Raw genomic sequence first — 20,983 nt, 5'->3', positions numbered from 1 at the left:
GCAGGTGGGAATCAGATTTTTGGGATTTCAGCCTCCAAATTCAGGAGGGAAAGTTCCAGATTGTTCAGCACTTCCAGAGCAGGTGGGAATCAAATCTCTGGGATTTCAGCCCCTAAATTCAGGAGAGAAAGTTCCAGATTGTTCAGCACTTCCAAAGAAGGTGGGAATCAGATTTTTGGGATTTCAGCCCCTAAATTCAGGAGGGAAAGTTCCAGATTGCTGGGCAGGGAGGGAAGAAGTTGAATCCAAAGGTTTGGGGTCCTTGCTTCCTTCCAGGGGCTCGTTCTGGGTGGGATCTCTCCCTTTTTGGGGTGCTGAGGTGCAGGAAAATCAACTCATTTCCCCTGAAAAAACAAAAAAAACCCCAAACCTAAATCCATTTACTCTTCAAAATTAAATAATAAATTCACCCCAAAACACCCTGAGGTGGTGCCAAGCTCCCAGAGCAGGTGGGAATCAAATCTCTGGGATTTCAGCCCCTCAATCCAGGAGGGAAAGTTCCAGATTGCTCAGCACTTCCAGAGCAGGAGGGAATCAGATTTTTGGGATTTCAGCCCCTAAATTCTGGAGGGAAAGTTCCAGATTGCTCAGCACTTCCAGAGCAGGTGGGAATCAGATTTTTGGGATTTCAGCCCCTCGATTCAGGAAGGAAAGTTCCAGATTGCTGGGCAGGGAGGAAGGGGAGCAGCGCCCCCGCAGGAGCTGCCGGGTTTGTCCCCGCAGTGCCACTCACGGTCCCTGGGTGTCCTCAGGGTGTCCTCAGGGTGTCCTCGGTGTCCTCAGGGTGTCCCCAGGGCCGGGGCCGTGGAGTTGGAGCTGCAGTCCAGGTAGTGGAAGGTCTCCAAGGTGCTCTGGGTGCTGTGGCCGAGGTAGGAGAGCTTCACCGAGGTCCTGGCAGGGTAAAGGAACAACAATTCATCAAATTTCCTCTTTTTGTCAAAAAAAAAACCCCCAAATTCCTGCGGGTTTTGGTGGAAAGGTGAGGATGGCATCCTCGGGAGGAGCTCCAAGAAGCAGGAGAGGCACCCACCTCATGAGGATGACGATGTTGTGGACCTTGACCTTGGGCAAAGTGCAGAAAAAACTGGAAAAGATCAAGAAAAAGGGAGAAAATTGAGGAATTTGGGGTTTTTTTGGCAAATCCTGCTGGGATTTTTCACTTTGGTGTCAATGAAATGGGTCAGAAAGGGAGAAAATTGAGGAATTTGGGGTTTTTTGGGCAAATCCTGCTGGGATTTTTCAGTTTGGTGTCAATGAAATGGGTCAGAAAGGGAGAAAATTGAGGAATTTGGGGTTTTTTTGGCAAATCCTGCTGGGATTTTTCACTTTGCTGTCACTGAAATGGGTCAGAAAGGGAGAAAATTGAGGAATTTGGGGTTTTTTTGGAAACTCCTGCTGGGATTTTTCAGTTTGGTGTCAATGAAATGGGTCAGAGAGGGAGAAAATTGAGGAATTTGGGGTTTTTTTGGCAAATCCTGCTGGGATTTTTCAGTTTGGTGTCAATGAAATGGGTCAGAAAGGGAGAAAATTGAGGAATTTGGGGTTTTTTTGGCAAATCCTGCTGGGATTTTTCCCTTTGGTGTCAATCAAAGGGGTCAGAAAGGGAGAAAATTTAGGAATTTGGGGTTTTTGGGCAGCCCCTGCTGGGATTTTTCACTTTGGTGTCACTGAAATGGGTCAGAAAGGGAGAAAATTGAGGAATTTGGGGTTTTTGGGCAAATCCTGCTGGGATTTCTCACTTTGGTGTCATTGAAATGGGTCAGAAAGGGAGAAAATTGAGGAATTTGGGGTTTTTTGGGCAGCTCCTGCTGGGATTTCTCACTTAGGTTTCAAGGAAATGGGTCAGAAAGGGAGAAAATTGAGGAATTTGGGGTTTTTTGGCAGCCCCTGCTGGGATTTTTCACTTTGGTGTCATGGAAATGGGTCAGAAAAGGAGAAAATTGAGGAATTTGGGGTTTTTTGGCAAATCCTGCTGGGATTTTTCACTTTGGTGTCAATAAATAGGTGAAAAAGGGAGAAAATTGAGGAATTTGGGGTTTTTTGGAAACTCCTGCTGGGATTTTCCACTTTGGTGTCAATGAAATGGGTCAGAAAGGGAGAAAATTGAGGAATTTGGGGTTTTTGGGCAGCCCCTGCTGGGATTTTTCACTTTGGTCTCAATGAAATGGGTCAGAGAGGGAGAAAATTGAGGAATTTGGGGTTTTTTGGGCAGCCCCTGCTGGGATTTTTCACTTTGGTGACAATCAATGGGGTCAGAAATGGAGAAAATTGAGGAATTTGGGGTTTTTGGGCAGCTCCTGCTGGGATTTCTCACTTTGGTGTCAATGAAATGGGTCAGAAAGGGAGAAAATTGAGGAATTTGGGGTTTTTGGGCAGCTCCTGCTGGGATTTCTCACTTTGGTGTCAAGGAAATGGGTCAGAAAGGGAGAAAATTGAGGAATTTGGGGTTTTTGGGCAGCTCCTGCTGGGATTTCTCACTTTGGTGTCAAGGAAATGGGGCAGAAAGGGAGAAAATTGAGGAATTTGGGGTTTTTTGGCAAATCCTGCTGGGATTTTTCACTTTGGTGTCACTGAAATGGGTCAGAAAGGGAGAAAATTGAGGAATTTGGGGTTTTTGGGCAGCTCCTGCTGGGATTTCTCACTTTGGTGTCAAAGGGGTCAGAAAGGGAGAAAATTGAGGAATTTGGGGTTTTTTGGGCAGCTCCTGCTGGGATTTTTCACTTTGGTGTCACTGAAATGGGTCAGAAAGGGAGAAAATTGAGGAATTTGGGTTTTTGGGCAGCTCCTGCTGGGATTTCTCACTTTGGTGTCAAGGAAATGGGTCAGAAAGGGAGAAAATTGAGGAATTTGGGTTTTTTTGGGCAGCTCCTGCTGGGATTTCTCACTTTGGTGTCAATCAAAGGGGTCAGAGAGGGAGAAAATTGAGGAATTTGGGTTTTTTTGGGCAGCTACTGCTGGGATTTTTCACTTTGGTGTCAATGAAATGGGTCAGAAATGGAGAAAATTGAGGAATTTGGGGTTTTTTTGGCAAATCCTGCTGGGATTTTTCACTTTGGTGTCACTGAAATGGGTCAGAAAGGGAGAAAATTGAGGAATTTGGGGTTTTTTGGCAAATCCTGCTGGGATTTTTCACTTTGGTGTCAAGGAAATGGGTCAGAAAGGGAGAAAATTGAGGAATTTGGGGTTTTTGGGCAGCTCCTGCTGGGATTTCTCACTTTGGTGTCAATAAATGGGTCAGAAAGGGAGAAAATTGAGGAATTTGGGGTTTTTTGGCAAATCCTGCTGGGATTTTTCACTTTGGTGGCAATGAAATGGGTCAGAAAGGGAGAAAATTGAGGAATTTGGGGTTTTTTGCCAAATCCTGCTGGGATTTTTCTCTTTGGTGTCAATCAAAGGGGTCAGAAATGGAGAAAATTGAGGAATTTGGGGTTTTTGGGCAGCCCCTGCTGGGATTTCTCACTTTGGTGTCACTGAAATGGGTCAGAAAGGGAGAAAATTGAGGAATTTGGGGTTTTTTTGCTGCTCCTGCTGGGATTTTTCACTTTGGTGTCATTGAAATGGGTCAGAAAGGGAGAAAATTGAGGAATTTGGGTTTTTTTGGGCAGCCCCTGCTGGGATTTTTCACTTTGGTGTCAATCAAAGGGGTCAGAAAGGGAGAAAATTGAGGAATTTGGGTTTTTTTGGCAAATCCTGCTGGGATTTCTCACTTTGGTGTCAATGAAATGGGTCAGAAAGGGAGAAAATTGAGGAATTTGGGGTTTTTTGGGCAAATCCTGCTGGGATTTCTCACTTTGGTGTCACTGAAATGGGACAGAAAGGGAGAAAATTGGGGAATTTGGGGATTTTGGGCAAATCCTGCTGGGATTTCTCACTTTGGTGTCACTGAAATGGGTCAGAAAGGGAGAAAATTGAGGAATTTGGGGTTTTTGGCAGCTCCTGCTGGGATTTCTCACTTTGGTGTCAAGGAAATGGGTCAGAAAGGGAGAAAATTGAGGAATTTGGGATTTTTTGGCAGCTCCTGCTGGGATTTTTCACTTTGGTGTCAATGAAATGGGTCAGAAAGGGAGAAAATTGAGGAATTTGGGGTTTTTTGGCAGCCCCTGCTGGGATTTTTCACTTTGGTGTCAATGAAATGGGTCAGAAAGGGAGAAAATTGAGGAATTTGGGGTTTTTGGGCAGCTACTGCTGGGATTTCTCACTTTGGTGTCACTGAAATGGGTCAGAAAGGGAGAAAATTGAGGAATTTGGGGTTTTTTTGGCAAATCCTGCTGGGATTTTTCACTTTGGTGTCACTGAAATGGGTCAGAAAGGGAGAAAATTGAGGAATTTGGGGTTTTTGGGCAGCCCCTGCTGGGATTTTTCACTTTGGTGTCAAGGAAATGGGTCAGAAAAGGAGAAAATTGAGGAATTTGGGGTTTTTTGGCAGCCCCTGCTGGGATTTTTCACTTTGGTGTCAATGAAATGGGTCAGAAAGGGAGAAAATTGAGGAATTTGGGGTTTTTGGGCAAATCCTGCTGGGATTTTTCACTTTGGTGTCACTGAAATGGGTCAGAAAGGGAGAAAATTGAGAAATTTGGGGTTTTTTGGGCAAATCCTGCTGGGATTTTTCACTTTGGTGTCACTGAAATGGGTCAGAAAGGGAGAAAATTGAGGAATTTGGGGTTTTTGGGCAGCCCCTGCTGGGATTTTTCACTTTGGTGTCACTGAAATGGGTCAGAAAGGGAGAAAATTGAGGAATTTGGGGTTTTTTGCCAAATCCTGCTGGGATTTTTCTCTTTGGTGTCAATCAAAGGGGTCAGAAATGGAGAAAATTGAGGAATTTGGGGTTTTTGGGCAGCTCCTGCTGGGATTTTTCACTTTGGTGTCAAAGGGGTCAGAAATGGAGAAAATTGAGGAATTTGGGGTTTTTGGGCAGCCCCTGCTGGTATTTCTCACTTTGGTGTCAATGAAATGGGTCAGAAAGGGAGAAAATTGAGGAATTTGGGGTTTTTTTGCTGCTCCTGCTGGGATTTTTCACTTTGGTGTCATTGAAATGGGTCAGAAAGGGAGAAAATTGAGGAATTTGGGTTTTTTTGGGCAGCCCCTGCTGGGATTTTTCACTTTGGTGTCAATCAAAGGGGTCAGAAAGGGAGAAAATTGAGGAATTTGGGTTTTTTTGGCAGCCCTTGCTGGGATTTTTCACTTTGGTGTCAATGAAATGGGTCAGAAAGGGAGAAAATTGAGGAATTTGGGGTTTTTTGGCAAATCCTGCTGGGATTTCTCACTTTGGTGTCAAGGAAATGGGTCAGAAAGGGAGAAAATTGAGGAATTTGGGTTTTTTTGGGCAGCTCCTGCTGGGATTTCTCACTTTGGTGTCACTGAAATGGGTCAGAAAGGGAGAAAATTGAGGAATTTGGGGTTTTTTGGCAAATCCTGCTGGGATTTTTCACTTTGGTGTCAATGAAATGGGTCAGAAAGGGAGAAAATTGAGGAATTTGGGGTTTTTGGGCAGCTCCTGCTGGGATTTTTCACTTTGGTGTCAAGGAGATGGGTCAAAAAGAGAGAAAATTGAGGAATTTGGGGTTTTTGGGCAAATCCTGCTGGGATTTTTCACTTTGGTGTCAATCAAAGGGGTCAGAAAGGGAGAAAATTGAGGAATTTGGGGTTTTTTGGGCAGCCCCTGCTGGGATTTCTCACTTTGGTGTCAATCAAAGGGGTCAGAAAGGGAGAAAATTGAGGAATTTGGGGGTTTTTGGCAAATCCTGCTGGGATTTTTCACTTTGGTGTCAATTAAATGGGTCAGAAAGGGAGAAAATTGAGAAATTTGGGTTTTTTTGGCAGCCCTTGTTGGTATTTCTCACTTTGGTGTCAAGGAAATGGGTCAGAAAGGGAGAAAATTGAGGAATTTGGGGTTTTTGGGCAGCCCCTGCTGGGATTTTTCACTTTGGAGTCAATGAAATGGGTCAGCAAGGGAGAAAATTGAGGAATTTGGGGTTTTTGGGCAGCCCCTGCTGGGATTTTTCACTTTGGTGTCACTGAAATGGGTCAGAAAGGGAGAAAATTGAGGAATTTGGGGTTTTTTGGCAAATCCTGCTGGGATTTCTCACTTTGGTGTCACGGAAATGGGTCAGAAAGGGAGAAAATTGAGGAATTTGGGGTTTTTTGGGCAGCTCCTGCTGGGATTTCTCACTTTGGTGTCAACAAAACCTTGAGAGAATTCCTGGCAAAGGGATTGAGCAGGAAAAGGCAGGGATTTCCAATTCTTTTCCAATTAAAAATAATTTAATAATGAATTAATTTTAAATAATTCCCAATTATTTTTAATTGAAAAATTAATTTCCCCAGTTTTAATCCTTATTACGGGTAGGACAGGGATCCACCCAGCTCTACCTAAAAATAATTCCCAATTAATTTTAATTAAAAAATGAATTTCCTATATTTTAATTTTTTAAAAAATTCCCAATTATTTTTAATTTAAAAATGAATTTCCGCTATTTTATTCCTTACTACAGGTAGGACAGGGATCCACCCAGCTCTGCCTAAAAATAATTCCCAATTATTTTTAATTAAAAAATGAATTTTCCATATTTTAATCAAAAAATAATTCCCAATTATTTTTAATTTAAAAATTAGTTTTCTATATTTTAATCCTTACTACAAGTAGGACAGGGATCCACCCAGCTCTGCCTAAAAATAATTCCCAATTATTTTTAATTGCAAAATTAATTTCCTATATTTTAATCTAAAAATAATTCCCAATTATTTTTAATTTAAAAATGAATTTCCTCTATTTTATCCTTACTACAGGTAGGACAGGGATCCACCCAGCTCTGCCTAAAAATAATTCCTGATTACTTTTAATTAAAAATGAATTTCCTATTTTTTAATCAAAAATAATTCCCGATTATATTTAATTTAAAAATTAATTTTCTATATTTTAATCACAAAATAATTCCCAATTATTTTTAATTTAAAAATGTATTTCCTCTATTTTATTCCTTACTACAGGTAGGACAGGGATCCACCCAGCTTGGCCTAAAAATAATTCCCAATTATTTTTAATTAAAAATGAATTTCCTCTATTTTATTCCTTACTACAGGTAGGACAGGGATCCACCCAGCTCTGCCTAAAAATAATTCCTAATTATTTTTAATTACAAATGAATTTCCTATATATTAATCAAAAATAATTCCCAATTATTTTTAATTTAAAAATTAATTTTCTATATTTTAATCACAAAATAATTCCCAATTATTTTTAATTAAAAATTAATTGCCTATATTTTATTCCTTACTACAGGTAGGACAGGGATCCACCCAGCTCTGCCTAAAAATAATTCCCAATTATTTCTAATTAAAAAATGAATTTCCTATATTTTTATCCTTACTACAGGTAGGACAGGGATCCACCCAGCTCTGCCTAAAAATAATTCCCAATTATTTTTAATTAAAAATGAATTTCCTCTATTTTAATCCTTACTACAAGTAGGACAGGGATCCACCCAGCTCGGCCTAAAAATAAATGGAATTATTTTTAATTTAAAAATTAATTTTCTATATTTTTATCCTTACTACAGGTAGGACAGGGATCCACCCAGCTCTGCCAAAAAATAATTCCCAATTATTTTTAATTAAAAAATGAATTTTCTATATTTTTATCCTTACTACAGGTAGGACAGGGATCCACCCAGCTCGGCCTAAAAATAATTGGAATTATTTTTAATTACAAACTTAACTTCCTATATTTTAATCTAAAAATAATTCAAAATTATTTTAATTTAAAAATGATTTTTCTATATTTTATTCCTTACTACAGGTAGGACAGGGATCCACCTAGCTTTACCTAAAAATAATTCGCAATTATTTTTAATTTAAAAATTAATTTCCTATATTTTAATCACAAAATAATTCCCAATTATTTTTAATTAAAAAATTAATTTCCTATATTTAAATTTTTAAAAAATTCCCAATTATTTTAATTAAAAAATTAATTTCCTATATTTTAATCTAAAAATAATTCCCAATTATTTTTAATTAAAAATGAATTTTCTATATTTTTATCCTTACTACAAGTAGGACAGGGATCCACCCAGCTCTGCCTAAAAATAATTCCCAATTATTTTTAATTTAAAAATGAATTTTCTATATTTTTATCCTTACTACAGGTAGGACAGGGATCCACCCAGCTCGGCCTTGACGGTGAAATTCACCTACAACCAAGCAGAAAAAATCCAATTTCAGCAACTTCCAACCCCACTGCTGGGGAATGCCCAGAGAAAAGCAGCTCTGAATCCCCTCCCAGTTGGCCCAGTTGGCCCAGTCTGTACCAGTTTGTCCCTCAGGGGCTGGATGCTGGTGACGTTGCTGAGCTGCTGCTGGCCCACCACGGTGTTCATGTACTGCACCTGGCTGCTCAGGCTGCTCAGGGCCACCCAGCAGAAATTGGAATTGCTGATCCTCAGCGTGGCCTGCAGGGGACAAAAACCAACCCTGAAATTCTGCAGGGGACAAAAACCAACCCTGACCCAACTGGAGGGGATAAAAACCAACCCTGAAATTCTGGAGGGGATAAAAACCAACCCTGGCACAGCTGGAGGGGATAAAAACCAACCCTGAGCTGGCTGGAGGGGACAAAAACCAACCCTGACCCAACTGGAGGGGATAAAAACCAACCCTGAGCTGGCTGGAGGGGACAAAAACCAACCCTGAAATTCTGGAGGGGATAAAAACCAACCCTGACCATTCTGGAGGGGACAAAAACCAACCCTGAAATTCTGGAGGGGATAAAAACCAACCCTGACACAGCTGGAGGGGATAAAAACCAACCCTGACCCAGCTGGAGGGGACAAAAACCAACCCTGACCCAACTGGAGGGGATAAAAACCAACCCTGAGCTGGCTGGAGGGGATAAAAACCAACCCTGACCCGGCTGGAGGGGATAAAAACCAACCCTGAAATTCTGGGGGGGACAAAAACCAACCCTGAAATTCTGGAGGGGATAAAAACCAACCCTGAGCTGGCTGGAGGGGACTAAAACCAACCCTGAAATTCTGGAGGGGATAAAAACCAACCCTGACTCAACTGGAGGGGATAAAAACCAACCCTGGCACAGCTGGGGGGGATAAAAACCAACCCTGACATCCCTGGAGGGGATAAAAACCAACCCTGACATCCCTGGAGGGGATAAAAACCAACCCTGGCACAGCTGCAGGGGACAAAAACCAACCCTGACCTGGCTGGATCGTTCCCCTGGGGTTTTTTTGTCCCAAAATGTCCCAAATTTGGGGTTTTTGTCCCAAATGTCCCAAATTTGGGGTTTTTTTGTCCCAATTGCCCCAAATTTGGGGTTTTTTTGTCCCAAATATCCCAAATTTGGGGGTTTTTTGTCCCAAAATGTCCCAAATTTGGGGTTTTTTGTCCCAAAATGTCCCAAATTTGGGGTTTTTTGTCCCAAATTGTCCCAAATTTGGGGTTTTTTGGTCCCAAATTGTCCCAAATTTGGGGGTTTTGTCCCAAATGTCCCAAATTTGGGGTTTTTTGTCCCAAATTTGGGTTTTTTTTGTCCCAAAATGTCCCAAATTTGGGGTTTTTTGTCCCAAATTGTCCCAAATTTGGGGTTTTTTGTCCCAAATTGTCCCAAATTTGGGGTTTTTTGTCCCAAATTTGGGGTTTTTTTGTCCCAAATGTCCCAAATTTGGGTTTTTTTGTCCCAAATTTGGGGTTTTTTGTCCCAAATTTGGGTTTTTTTGTCCCAAATTGTCCCAAATTTGGGGTTTTTTGTCCCAAATTTGGGGTTTTTTTGTCCAAAATGTCCCAAATTTGGGGTTTTTTTGTCCCAAATGTCCCAAATTTGGGGGTTTTTTGTCCCAAATTTGGGTTTTTTTGTCCCAAATTGTCCCAAATTTGGGTTTTTTTGTCCCAAGTGTCCCAAATTTGGGGTTTTTTGTCCCAAAATGTCCCAAATTTGGGGTTTTTTGTCCCAAATTTGGGGTTTTTTGTCCCAAAATGTCCCAAATTTGGGGTTTTTTGTCCCAAATTGTCCCAAATTTGGGGTTTTTTGTCCCAAATTTGGGGTTTTTTGTCCCAAATGTCCCAAATTTGGGTTTTTTTGTCCCAAATTTGGGGTTTTTTGTCCCAAATGTCCCAAATTTGGGGTTTTTTGTCCCAAATTGTCCCAAATTTGGGGTTTTTTGTCCCAAAATGTCCCAAATTTGGGGTTTTTTGTCCCAAAATGTCCCAAATTTGGGGTTTTTTGTCCCAAATTTGGGGTTTTTTGTCCCAAATTGTCCCAAATTTGGGGTTTTTTTCTCCCAAAATGTCCCAAATTTGGGGTTTTTTTGTCCGAAATGTCCCAAATTTGGGGTTTTTTGTCCCAAATTGCCCCAAATTGGGGTTTTTTTGTCCCAAATTTGGGGTTTTTTTGTCCCAAATTGTCCCAAATTTGGGGTTTTTTGTCCCAAATTTGGGGGTTTTTTTCCCAAATGTCCCAAATTTGGGGTTTTTTTGTCCCCAATTTGGGGTTTTTTTGTCCGAAATGTCCCAAATTTGGGTTTTTTTGTCCCCAAATGTCCCAAATTTGGGTTTTTTTGTCCCAAATTTGGGGGTTTTTGTCCCAAATGTTCCAAATTTGGGTTTTTTGTCCCAAATTTGGGGTCTTTTTATCCCCAAATGTCCCCAGTTTGGGGTTTTTTGTCCCAAATTTGGGGTTTTTTTGTCCCAAATGTCCCAAATTTGGGGTTTTTGTCCCAAATTTGGGGTGTTTTTTGTCCCAAATTGCCCCAAATTTGGGGTTTTTTGTCCCAAATGTCCCCAGTTTGGGGTTTTTTGTCCCAAATTTGGGTTTTTTTGTCCCAAATGTCCCAGTTTGGGGTTTTTTTGTCCCCAAATTTGGGTTTTTTTGTCCCAAATTGTCCCAAATTTGGGGTTTTTTGTCCCAAATTGTCCCAAATTTCGGGTTTTTTGTCCCCAATTTGGGTTTTTTTGTCCCAAATGTCACAAATTTGGGTTTTTTTGTCCCAAATTTGGGGTTTTTGGTCCCAAATTTGGGGTTTTTTTGTCCCAAAATGTCCCAAATTTGGGGTTTTTTTGTCCCAAATTGCCCCAAATTTGGGGTTTTTTGTCCCAAATTTGGGTTTTTTTGCCCCAAATGTCCCAGTTTGGGGTTTTTTTGTCCCAAATTTGGGGGTTTTTTGTCCCAAATTTGGGTTTTTTTGTCCCAAATGTCCCCAAATTTGGGGTTTTTTGTCCCAAATTTGGGGGTTTTTGTCCCAAATGTCCCAAATTTGGGGTTTTTTGTCCCAAATTGTCCCAAATTTGGGGTTTTTTGTCCCAAAATGTCCCAAATTTGGGTTTTTTTGTCCCAAATTGTCCCAAATTTGGGTTTTTTTGTCCCAAATGTCCCCAATTTGGGGTTTTTTATCCCAAATTGTCCCAAATTTGGGGTTTTTTGTCCCAAATTTGGGGGTTTTTGTCCCAAATGTCCCAAATTTGGGGTTTTTTTGTCCCAAATTTGGGGTTTTTTGTCCCAAATGTCCCAAATTTGGGGTTTTTTTGTCCCAAATGTCCCAAATTTGGGGTTTTTTGTCCCAAATTTGGGGTTTTTTGCCCCAAATGTCCCCAATTTGGGTTTTTTTTGTCCCAAATTTAGGGTTTTTTGTCCCAAATTTGGGGTTTTTTTGTCCCAAATGTCCCAAATTTAGGGTTTTTTGTCCCAAATTTAGGGTTTTTTGTCCCAAATTTGGGGGTTTTTTGTCCCAAATTGCCCCAAATTTGGATTTTTTTGCCCCACATGTCCCCAGTTTGGGGTTTTTTGTCCCCAAATCTGGGTTTTTTTTGTCCGAAATTTCCCAAATTTGGGTTTTTTTGTCCCAAATGTTCCAAATTGCCCCAAAGTTGGGGTTTTTTTTGCCCCACATGTCCCCAGTTTGGGTTTTTTTGTCCCCAAATTTGGGTTTTTTTGCCCCACATGTCCCAGTTTGGGGTTTGTACCGTGATGGCCAGGAGCACGGCGGAGCTGTGGCTGTCAAACCACACCTGCACCACGCGGATGCCGGCGGGCTTCACCTGCACCCCGCGGGGGAAGAGGAAGAAAACGCCCAGGGCAGAGAGGAGCAGGCACAGCAGCACGGAGAGCAGCACGTAGAGTTTGCTGGGGGAAGAAAAAACCAAAAAAATGGAAGTTTGTGTGAGGTTTGGAGGCTAAAAAATGAAAAAAAGTCAATTTTTCGCAAGATTCGGATGCTAAAAAAGCAAAAAAATTCAAATTATTCGCCCTGTCTGCAAGATTTGGATGGTAAAAAATGAAAATATTCAAATTATTCGCCCCCTGTGGAAGATTTGGATGCTAAAAAATGAAAATATTCAAATTATTCGCCCTCTGTGGAAGATTTGGATGCTAAAATACAAAAAAATTCTAATTATTCGCCCTCTGTGGAAGATTTGGATGCTAAAAAATGAAAAAATTCAAATTATTCGCCCTCTGTGGAAGATTTGGATGCTAAAAAACCCAAGAAATTCAAATTATTCGCCCTCTGTGGAAGATTTGGATGCTAAAAAACCCAAGAAATTCAAATTATTTGCCCTCTCTGCAAGATTTGGATGCTAAAAAATGAAAATATTCAAATTCTTCGCCCTCTGTGCAAGATTTGCATCTTAAAAAAACAAAAAAATTGAAATTTTCTCAAGATTCAGATGCTAAAAAACAAAAAAAATTCAAATTATTCGCCCTCTCTGCAAGATTTGGATCCATAAAAACCAAAAAAATTCAATCCTTCAAGATTTGGATCCTATTACACTAAAAAAAATCAATTCTTCACAAGATTTGGATGCTAAAAAACCAAAAAAATTCAAATTATTCGCCCTCTGTGCAAGATTTGGATGCTAAAAAATGAAAATATTCAAATTATTCGCCCTCTGTGGAAGATTTGCATCTTAAAAAACAAAAAAAATGAAATTTTCACAAGATTTGGATGCTAAAAAACCAAAAAAAATTCAATTGTTCGCCCTCTGTGGAAGATTTGGATCCATAAAAACAAAAAAAATTCAATCCTTCAAGATTTGGATCTTAAAAAACCCCAAAAATTTCAATTCTTCGCAAGATTTGGATGCTAAAAAACCAAAAAAAATAGAAATTATTCACCCTCTGTGCAAGATTTGCATCTTAAAAAACAAAAAAAATTGAAATTTTCGCAAGATTCAGATGCTAAAAAACCAAAAAAAATTCAATTTTTCGCCCTCTCTGCAAGATTTGGGTTCTAAAAAATAAAAAAAATAGAAATTATTCATCCTGTGTGCAAGATTTGGATCCATAAAAACCCAAAAAATTCAATTGTTCGCCCCAAAAAAATTCAATTCTTCGCCCTCTGTGCAAGATTTGGATCCATAAAAACCAAAAAAATTCAAATTATTCGCCCTCTGTGCAAGATTTGGATCCATAAAAACCAAAAAAATTCAATCCTTCAAGATTTGGATCCTATTAAACTAAAAAAAATCAATTCTTCACAAGATTTGGATGCTAAAAAACCAAAAAAATTCAAATTATTCGCCCTCTGTGGAAGATTTGCATCTTAAAAAACAAAAAAATTGAAATTTTCGCAAGATTTGGATGCTAAAAAACCAAAAAATTCAATTTTTCACCCTCTCTGCAAGATTTGGATGCTAAAAAACAAAAAAAATTCAAATTCTTCACCCTCTGTGCAAGATTTGGATGCTAAAACCCAATGGATTGTGTGGTGCCCAGGGTGGAAATATTTCAAATCTCATTTTAAATAAAATTTTTTTGAGGGTTTAAACAATAAATTCTCCTCCCTTACGTTCTGTGAGGGGATTGGGGTGGAAATATTTCAAATCTCAATTTAAATAAAATATTTTTTTGGTTTTAAACAATAAAATCTCCTCCCTTACGTTCTGTGAGGGGATTGGGGTGGAAATATTTCAAATCTCATTTTAAATCAATTTTTTTGAAGTTTTTAACAATAAAATCTCCTGCCTTACGTTCTGTGAGGGGATTGGGGTGGAAATATTTCAAATCTCATTTTAAATAAAATATTTTTGAGGATTTAAACAATAAATTCTCCTCCCTTACGTTCTGTGAGGGGATTGGGGTGGGAATATTTCAAATCTCATTTTAAATCAATTTTTTTTGGTTTTAAACAATAAAATCTCCTCCCTTACGTTCTCTGAGGGGATTGGGGTGGGAATATTTCAAATCTCATTTTAAATATTTTTTTTTTTTGGTTTTAAACAATAAAATCTCCTCCCTTACGTTCTGTGAGGGGATTGGGGTGGGAATATTTCAAATCTCATTTTAAATCCCATTTTTTGGGGTTTTAAACAATAAATTCTCCTCCCTTACGTTCTGTGAGGGGGATTGGGGTGGGAATATTTCAAATCTCAATTTAAATAAAATATTTTTGATGATTTAAACAATAAAATCTCCTCCCTTACGTTCTGTGAGGGGAATTGGGGTGGGAATATTTCAAATCTCATTTTAAATAAAATATTTTTGATGATTTAAACAATAAAATCTCCTCCCTTACGTTCTGTGAGGGGGTTGGGGTGGAAATATTTCAAATCTCATTTTAAATCTCATTTTTTTGGGATTTAAACAATAAAATCTCCTCCCTTACGTTCTGTGAGGGGATTGGGGTGGAAATATTTCAAATTTCATTTTAAATAAAATATTTTTGATGATTTAAACAATAAAATCTCCTCCCTTACGTTCTGTGAGGGGATTGGGGTGGGAATATTTCAAATCTCATTTTAAATCTCATTTTTTTGGTTTTAAACAATAAAATCTCCTCCCTTACGTTCTGTGAGGGGATTGGGGTGGAAATATTTCAAATCTCATTTTAAATAAAATATTTTTGGGATTTAAACAATAAAATCTCCTCCCTTACGTTCTGTGAGGGGGATTGGGGTGGAATTATTTCAAATCTCATTTTAAATAAATTTTTTTTGGGGATTTAAACAATAAAATCTCCTCCCTTACGTTCTGTGAGGGGATTGGGGTGGGAATATTTCAAATCTCATTTTAAATAAAATATTTTTGGGATTTAAACAATAAAATCTCCTCCCTTACGTTCTGTGAGGGGATTGGGGTGGAAATATTTCAAATCTCATTTTAAATCAAATATTTTTGATGATTTAAACAATAAATTCTCCTCCCTTACGTTCTGTGAGGGGATTGGGGTGGAAATATTTCAAATCTCATTTTAAATAAAATTTTTTTTTGGTTTTAAACAATAAAATCTCCTCCCTTACTTTCTGTGAGGGGATTGGGGTGGAAATATTTCAAATTTCATTTTAAATAAAATTATTTTGGGTTTTAAACAATAAAATCTCCTCCCTTACATTCTGTGAGGGGATTGGGGTGGGAATATTTCAAATCTCATTTTAAATCAAATTTTTTTTGTTTTTAACAATAAAATCTCCTCCCTTACGTTCTGTGAGGGGGATTGGGGTGGAAATATTTCAAATCTCATTTTAAATAAATTTTTTTTTTTGGTTTTAAACAATAAAATCTCCTCCCTTACGTTCTGTGAGGGGATTGGGGTGGAAATATTTCAAATCTCATTTTAAATAAAATATTTTTGATGATTTAAACAATAAAATCTCCTCCCTTACGTTCTGTGAGGGGGATTGGGGTGGAAATATTTCAAATCTCATTTTAAATAAAATTTTTTTTTGGTTTTAAACAATAAAATCTCCTCCCTTACGTTCTGTGAGGGGATTGGGGTGGGAATATTTCAAATTTCATTTTAAATAAAATATTTTTGATGATTTAAACAATAAAATCTCCTCCCTTACGTTCTGTGAGGGGATTGGGGTGGAAATATTTCAAATCTCATTTTAAATAAAATATTTTTGGTGTTTTTAACAATAAAATCTCCTCCCTTACGTTCTGTGAGGGGATTGGGGTGGAAATATTTCAAATCTCATTTTAAATCAATTTTTTTTAGGTTTTTAACAATAAATTCTCCTCCCTTACGTTCTGTGAGGGGATTGGGGTGGGAATATTTCAAATCTCATTTTAAATAAAATTTTTTTTAGGTTTTTAACAATAAATTCTCCTCCCTTACGTTCTGTGAGGGGATTGGGGTGGAAATATTTCAAATCTCATTTTAAATCAATTTTTTTTTTTGGTTTTTAACAATAAAATCTCCTCCCTTACGTTCTGTGAGGGGATTGGGGTGGAAATATTTCAAATCTCATTTTAAATCAATTTTTTTTTTTGGTTTTTAACAATAAAATCTCCTCCCTTACGTTCTGTGGGGGGATTGGGGTGGAAATATTTCAAATCTCATTTTAAATAAAATATTTTTGAGGATTTAAACAATAAAATCTCCTCCCTTACGTTCTGTGAGGGGATTGGGGTGGAAATATTTCAAATCTCATTTTAAATAAAATTATTTTTGGTTTTTAAACAATAAATTCTCCTCCCTTACGTTCTGTGGGGGGATTGGGGTGGGAATATTTCAAATCTCAATTTAAATAAAATATTTTTTTTTGGTTTTAAACAATAAATTCTCCTCCCTTACGTTCTGTGGGGCCGCAGCCGTTGGTCGCTGTAGGGGATCAGAGCCACCAACTCGTGCACCTGCTCTGGGAGGGAAAAGGGGAAAAAGACAGAAAATGTGAATTTTTGGGGGGGATAACACATTAAAAAGTGAATTTTAGGGGAATAACATGTTAAAAAAGTGACTTTTTATGGGAATAACATGTAAAAAGTGACCTTTTTTGGGGATAAGAGATCCAAAAATTACCTTTTATGGAGAATAACACCTTAAAAAAGTGACTTTTTATGTTAATAACATGTTAAAAATGACCTTTTTTGGGAATAACACGTTAAAAAAGTGACTTTTTATGGGAATAACATGTTAAAAATGACCTTTTTTGGGGATAAGACATCCAAAAAGTGACCCTTTTATGGGAATAACACGTTAAAAAAGTGACTTTTTATGGGAATAACATGTTAAAAATGACCTTTTTTGGGGATAAGACATCCAAAAAGTGACCTTTTATGGAGAATAACATGTTAAAAAATGACTTTTTATGGGAATAACATGTTAAAAAGTGACCCTTTTATGGGAATAACACATTAAAAAAGTGACATTTTATGGGAATAACACATTAAAAAGTGACTTTTTATGGGAATAACATGTTAAAAATGACCGTTTATGGGAATAACACATTAAAAAAGTTACTTTTTATGGGGATAACATGTTAAAAAAGTGAAGTTTTATGGGGATAACCTGTTAAAAAAGTGACTTTTTTGGGAATAACATGTTAAAAAGTGACCTTTTATGGGAATAACATGTTAAAAAGTGACCTTTTATGGGAATAACATGTTAAAAATGACCTTTTATGGGAATAACATGGTAAAAATGACTTTTTATGGGAATAACACATTAAAAAGTGACTTTTTACAGGGATAACACATTAAAAAGTGACTTTTTATGGGAATAACATGTTAAATAAATGACCTTTTATGGGAATAATACATCCAAAAAGTGACTTTTTATGGGGATATCATGTTAAAAATGACCTTTTATGGGAATAACACATTAAAAAGTGACCTTTTATGGGAATAATACATCCAAAAAGTGACCCTTTATGGGAATAACACATAAAAAATGATCTTTTATGGGAATAACACATTAAAAAGTAACTTTTTACAGGGATAACCCACTAAAAAGTGACATTTTATGGGGATAACATGTTAAAAAAGTGACCTTTTATGGGAATAATACATCCAAAAAGTGACCCTTTATGGGAATAACACATAAAAAATGATCTTTTATGGGAATAACACATTTTAAAAGTGACTTTTTATGGGGATAACATGTTAAACATGACCTTTTATGGGAATAACACATTAAAAATTGACTTTTTATGGGGATAACATGTTAAACATGACCTTTTATGGGAATAACACATTAAAAAGTGACTTTTTATGGGGGTAACATGTTAAAAAATTACCTTTTATGGGAATAACACATTAAAAAAGTGACATTTTATGGGGATAACACGTTAAAAATGACCTTTTATGGGAATAACATGGTAAAAATGACCTTTTATGGGAATAACATGGTAAAAATGACCTTTTATGGGAATAACACATTAAAAAGTGACCTTTTATGGGAATAACACAATAAAAAGTAACTTTTTATGGGGATAACCCACTAAAAAGTGACATTTTATGGGGATAACATGTTAAAAAAGTGACCTTTTATGGGAATAATACATCCAAAAAGTGACCCTTTATGGGAATAACACATAAAAAATGACTTTTTATGGGAATAACACATTAAAAAGTGACTTTTTATGGGGATAACATGTTAAACATGACCTTTCATGGGAATAACACATTAAAAATTGACTTTTTATGGGGATAACATGTTAAACATGACCTTTTATGGGAATAACACATTAAAAAGTGACTTTTTATGGGGGTAACATGTTAAAAAATTACTTTTTATGGGAATAACACATTAAAAAGGAACTTTTTATGGGGATAACACGTTAAAAATGACCTTTTATGGGAATAACATGGTAAAAATGACCTTTTATGGGAACTACACATTAAAAAAGTGACCTTTTATGGGAATAACACAGAAAAAAGTGACTTTTTATGGGAATGACATGTTAAAAAGTGAATTTTTATAGGAATAACATGTTAAACATGACCTTTTATGGGAATAACACATTAAAAAGTGACTTTTTATGGGGATAACCCACTAAAAAGTGACCCTTTAAGAGGGTAAAACATTAAAAAGTGCCTTTTTTGGTGCTGTTTGGAGGGGTTTGGGGTGCTGAGGAGCAGCCACCTGTGGGGATGCAGCCGCTGCCCCGGCAGGTGGGGCAGGTGACACTGTCCTGGCCCGTGACCTCCATGTAGGGAACCTTGGCCACGTCCTGCCCGGGCTGCTGGCTGACCAAAGCCTCTTCATCCTCCTCATCCTCGGCCTTGCTGCGGCTCGGGGCAGGCACAGAGCCCATGGTGGCCGCGATGGGGACGGCTGTGTCACCTGGGAGAGGGGACAGGAGCAGCTCTGGGATGTTAAAGGGGGGTTTAAAGCCGTTTCTAAGGTGCTAAGGGGTCCCAAAGGCAGCACAAAGTGTCCCCGGCCACAAGGAGAAAGGGACAGCTCGATGGGCTCGCCCAAACCCAGGGGTCCCCCCCTGCCCCTCCTCAGCCCCACAGCCCTGGGGCTCCTCCGTGTCCCCTCAGGAACAGCCCTGAGACCCCCCCAGAGGGACAGGCCCCGCTATGGACCCCCACCTCAGAGACTCCCCCTCCCTCAAGACCCCTTCCCTCACAGACCCCCTCCCTGAGGAATTCCCCCTGCACAGCCCCCCACCCTCAGAGCCCCCCACCCTCAGAGCCCCCACCCTCAGAGACCCCCACCCTCAGAGCCCCCCGCCCTCAGAGACTCCCACCCTCAGAGCCCCCCACCCTCAGAGCCCCCCGCCCTCAGAGCCCCCCACCCTCAGAGACCCCCACCCTCAGAGACCCCCACCCTCAGAGCCCCCCGCCCTCAGAGCCCCCCACCCTCAGAGACCCCCACCCTCAGAGACCCCCACCTCAGAGACTCCTCCACCCTCAAGGTGCCCCTCCCTCAAGACCCCCTCCCTCACAGACCCCCTCCCTGAGGAATTTCCCCTGCACAGACCCCCACCCTCAGAGCCCACCACCCTCAGAGCCCCCCACCCTCAGAGCCCCACCTCAGAGACTCCCCCACCCTAAAGGTGCCTCTCCCTCAAGACTTCCTCCCTCACAGACCCCTCCCTGAGGAATTCCCCCTGCACAGACTCCCACCCTCAGAGCCCCCCACCCTCAGAGCCCCCCGCCCCGTCCGGCCGCGCCCCTCACAGACCCCTTCCCTCAGCGCTCTCCGCCAGGGGGCGCCCCTCTCCCGCCGCCGCCGTAGCCCCGCCCCTTCTCCCGCGCGCAGCCGCCGTCGCTATGGCAACTGCGCCAGCAGGGCTGGGCGGAGACTCATGTGGCCACGCCCGTTTCTCGTCATGTGATGTGGGCGGGGTTACTCAATCCGCGCCCGTTTTATTCTGTACACGTCACAAGGGGGGGCGGGGTTTAGGGAGCCACGCCCTGTCGTTTCTCCCAAAGCGCACGCGCCAATTATCAGGGGGTGGGGTCGGTGACCACACCCTTCATTTGCATGTGATAGGCGTGGTCAGAATGCGCACGCGCAGAAGCAACGCGAGGTTCCGGTTGGGCGGGGCAGGGCGGGGCAGGGCGGGGCGTGACGTAAATCGCGCGCCTGCGCGCAGCGGGGGCGTCCCGTCCGGAGCGCGCATGCGCGGGGGGGTGTGGCTGGAACCAGCATGGAGCTCATGCGCCCCAGTTTGGGGACCCCCTGTCCCAGTATGAGCCCCACCACACCAGTACAGACTCGGGCCGCACCATGGGAGAGCGCTGCTCCCAGCACGGAACGGCCCCACACCGGCACAGAGCGGTCCCGAGCGGTTTGAGCCCCCCTGTCCCGGTACGGAGCGGTGTGAGCCCCCCTGTCCCCGTACGGAGCGCTCCGAGCCCCCCTGTCCCGGTACGGAGCGGTCCCGAGCGCTCCGAGCCCCCTGTCCCGGTCCGGAGCGGTCCGAGCCCCCTGTCCCGGTCCGGAGCGGTCCGAGCCCCCTGTCCCGGTACGGAGCGGTCCCGAGCGCTCCGAGCCCCCCTGTCCCGGTACGGAGCGCTCCGAGCCCCCTGTCCCGGTCCGGACCGGCCCGAGCCCCCTGTCCCGGTACGGAGCGGTCCCGAGCGCTCCGAGCCCCCTGTCCCGGTACGGAGCGGTCCCGAGCGCTCCGAGCCCCCTGTCCCGGTCCGGAGCGGTCCGAGCCCCCCTGTCCCGGTACGGAGCGGTCCCGAGCGCTCCGAGCCCCCTGTCCCGGTACAAAGTGGTGTGAGCCCCCTGTCCCGGTACGGAGCAGTCCGAGCCCCCCTGTCCCGGTACGGAGCAGTCCGAGCCCCCTGTCCCGGTACGGA

At 40.9% G+C, this 20,983-nt stretch overlaps 1 protein-coding gene across 2 annotated transcripts; it reads right to left on the bottom strand.

The window, feature by feature from the left end:
• Positions 1-710: 710 nt before the first annotated feature.
• TMEM106C (transmembrane protein 106C) lies at positions 711-19,069 on the bottom strand. 2 transcript variants are annotated; one of them, XM_059871916.1, is made up of 7 exons: positions 18,807-19,069; positions 16,518-16,581; positions 11,968-12,127; positions 8,307-8,447; positions 8,140-8,189; positions 1,031-1,084; positions 711-891 (listed from the first exon to the last, which is right to left on the bottom strand). In XM_059871916.1, the coding sequence occupies exons 1-7, from the start codon at positions 18,976-18,978 to the stop codon at positions 780-782; spliced, it is 753 nt and encodes a 250-aa protein (XP_059727899.1). In that variant the 5' UTR covers positions 18,979-19,069; the 3' UTR covers positions 711-779. The 2 variants fall into 2 exon arrangements, with proteins under 2 accessions (XP_059727899.1, XP_059727900.1); XM_059871917.1 differs by having other exon boundaries at positions 8,364-8,447.
• Between the last annotated feature and the right edge of the window lie 1,914 nt (positions 19,070-20,983).

This window comes from Haemorhous mexicanus, chromosome 33 (genome assembly GCF_027477595.1).
Source record: "Haemorhous mexicanus isolate bHaeMex1 chromosome 33, bHaeMex1.pri, whole genome shotgun sequence".
In the NCBI taxonomy this organism is placed as follows: Eukaryota; Metazoa; Chordata; class Aves; order Passeriformes; family Fringillidae; genus Haemorhous; species Haemorhous mexicanus.
This window is presented reverse-complemented; position numbering and strand designations above follow the sequence as displayed.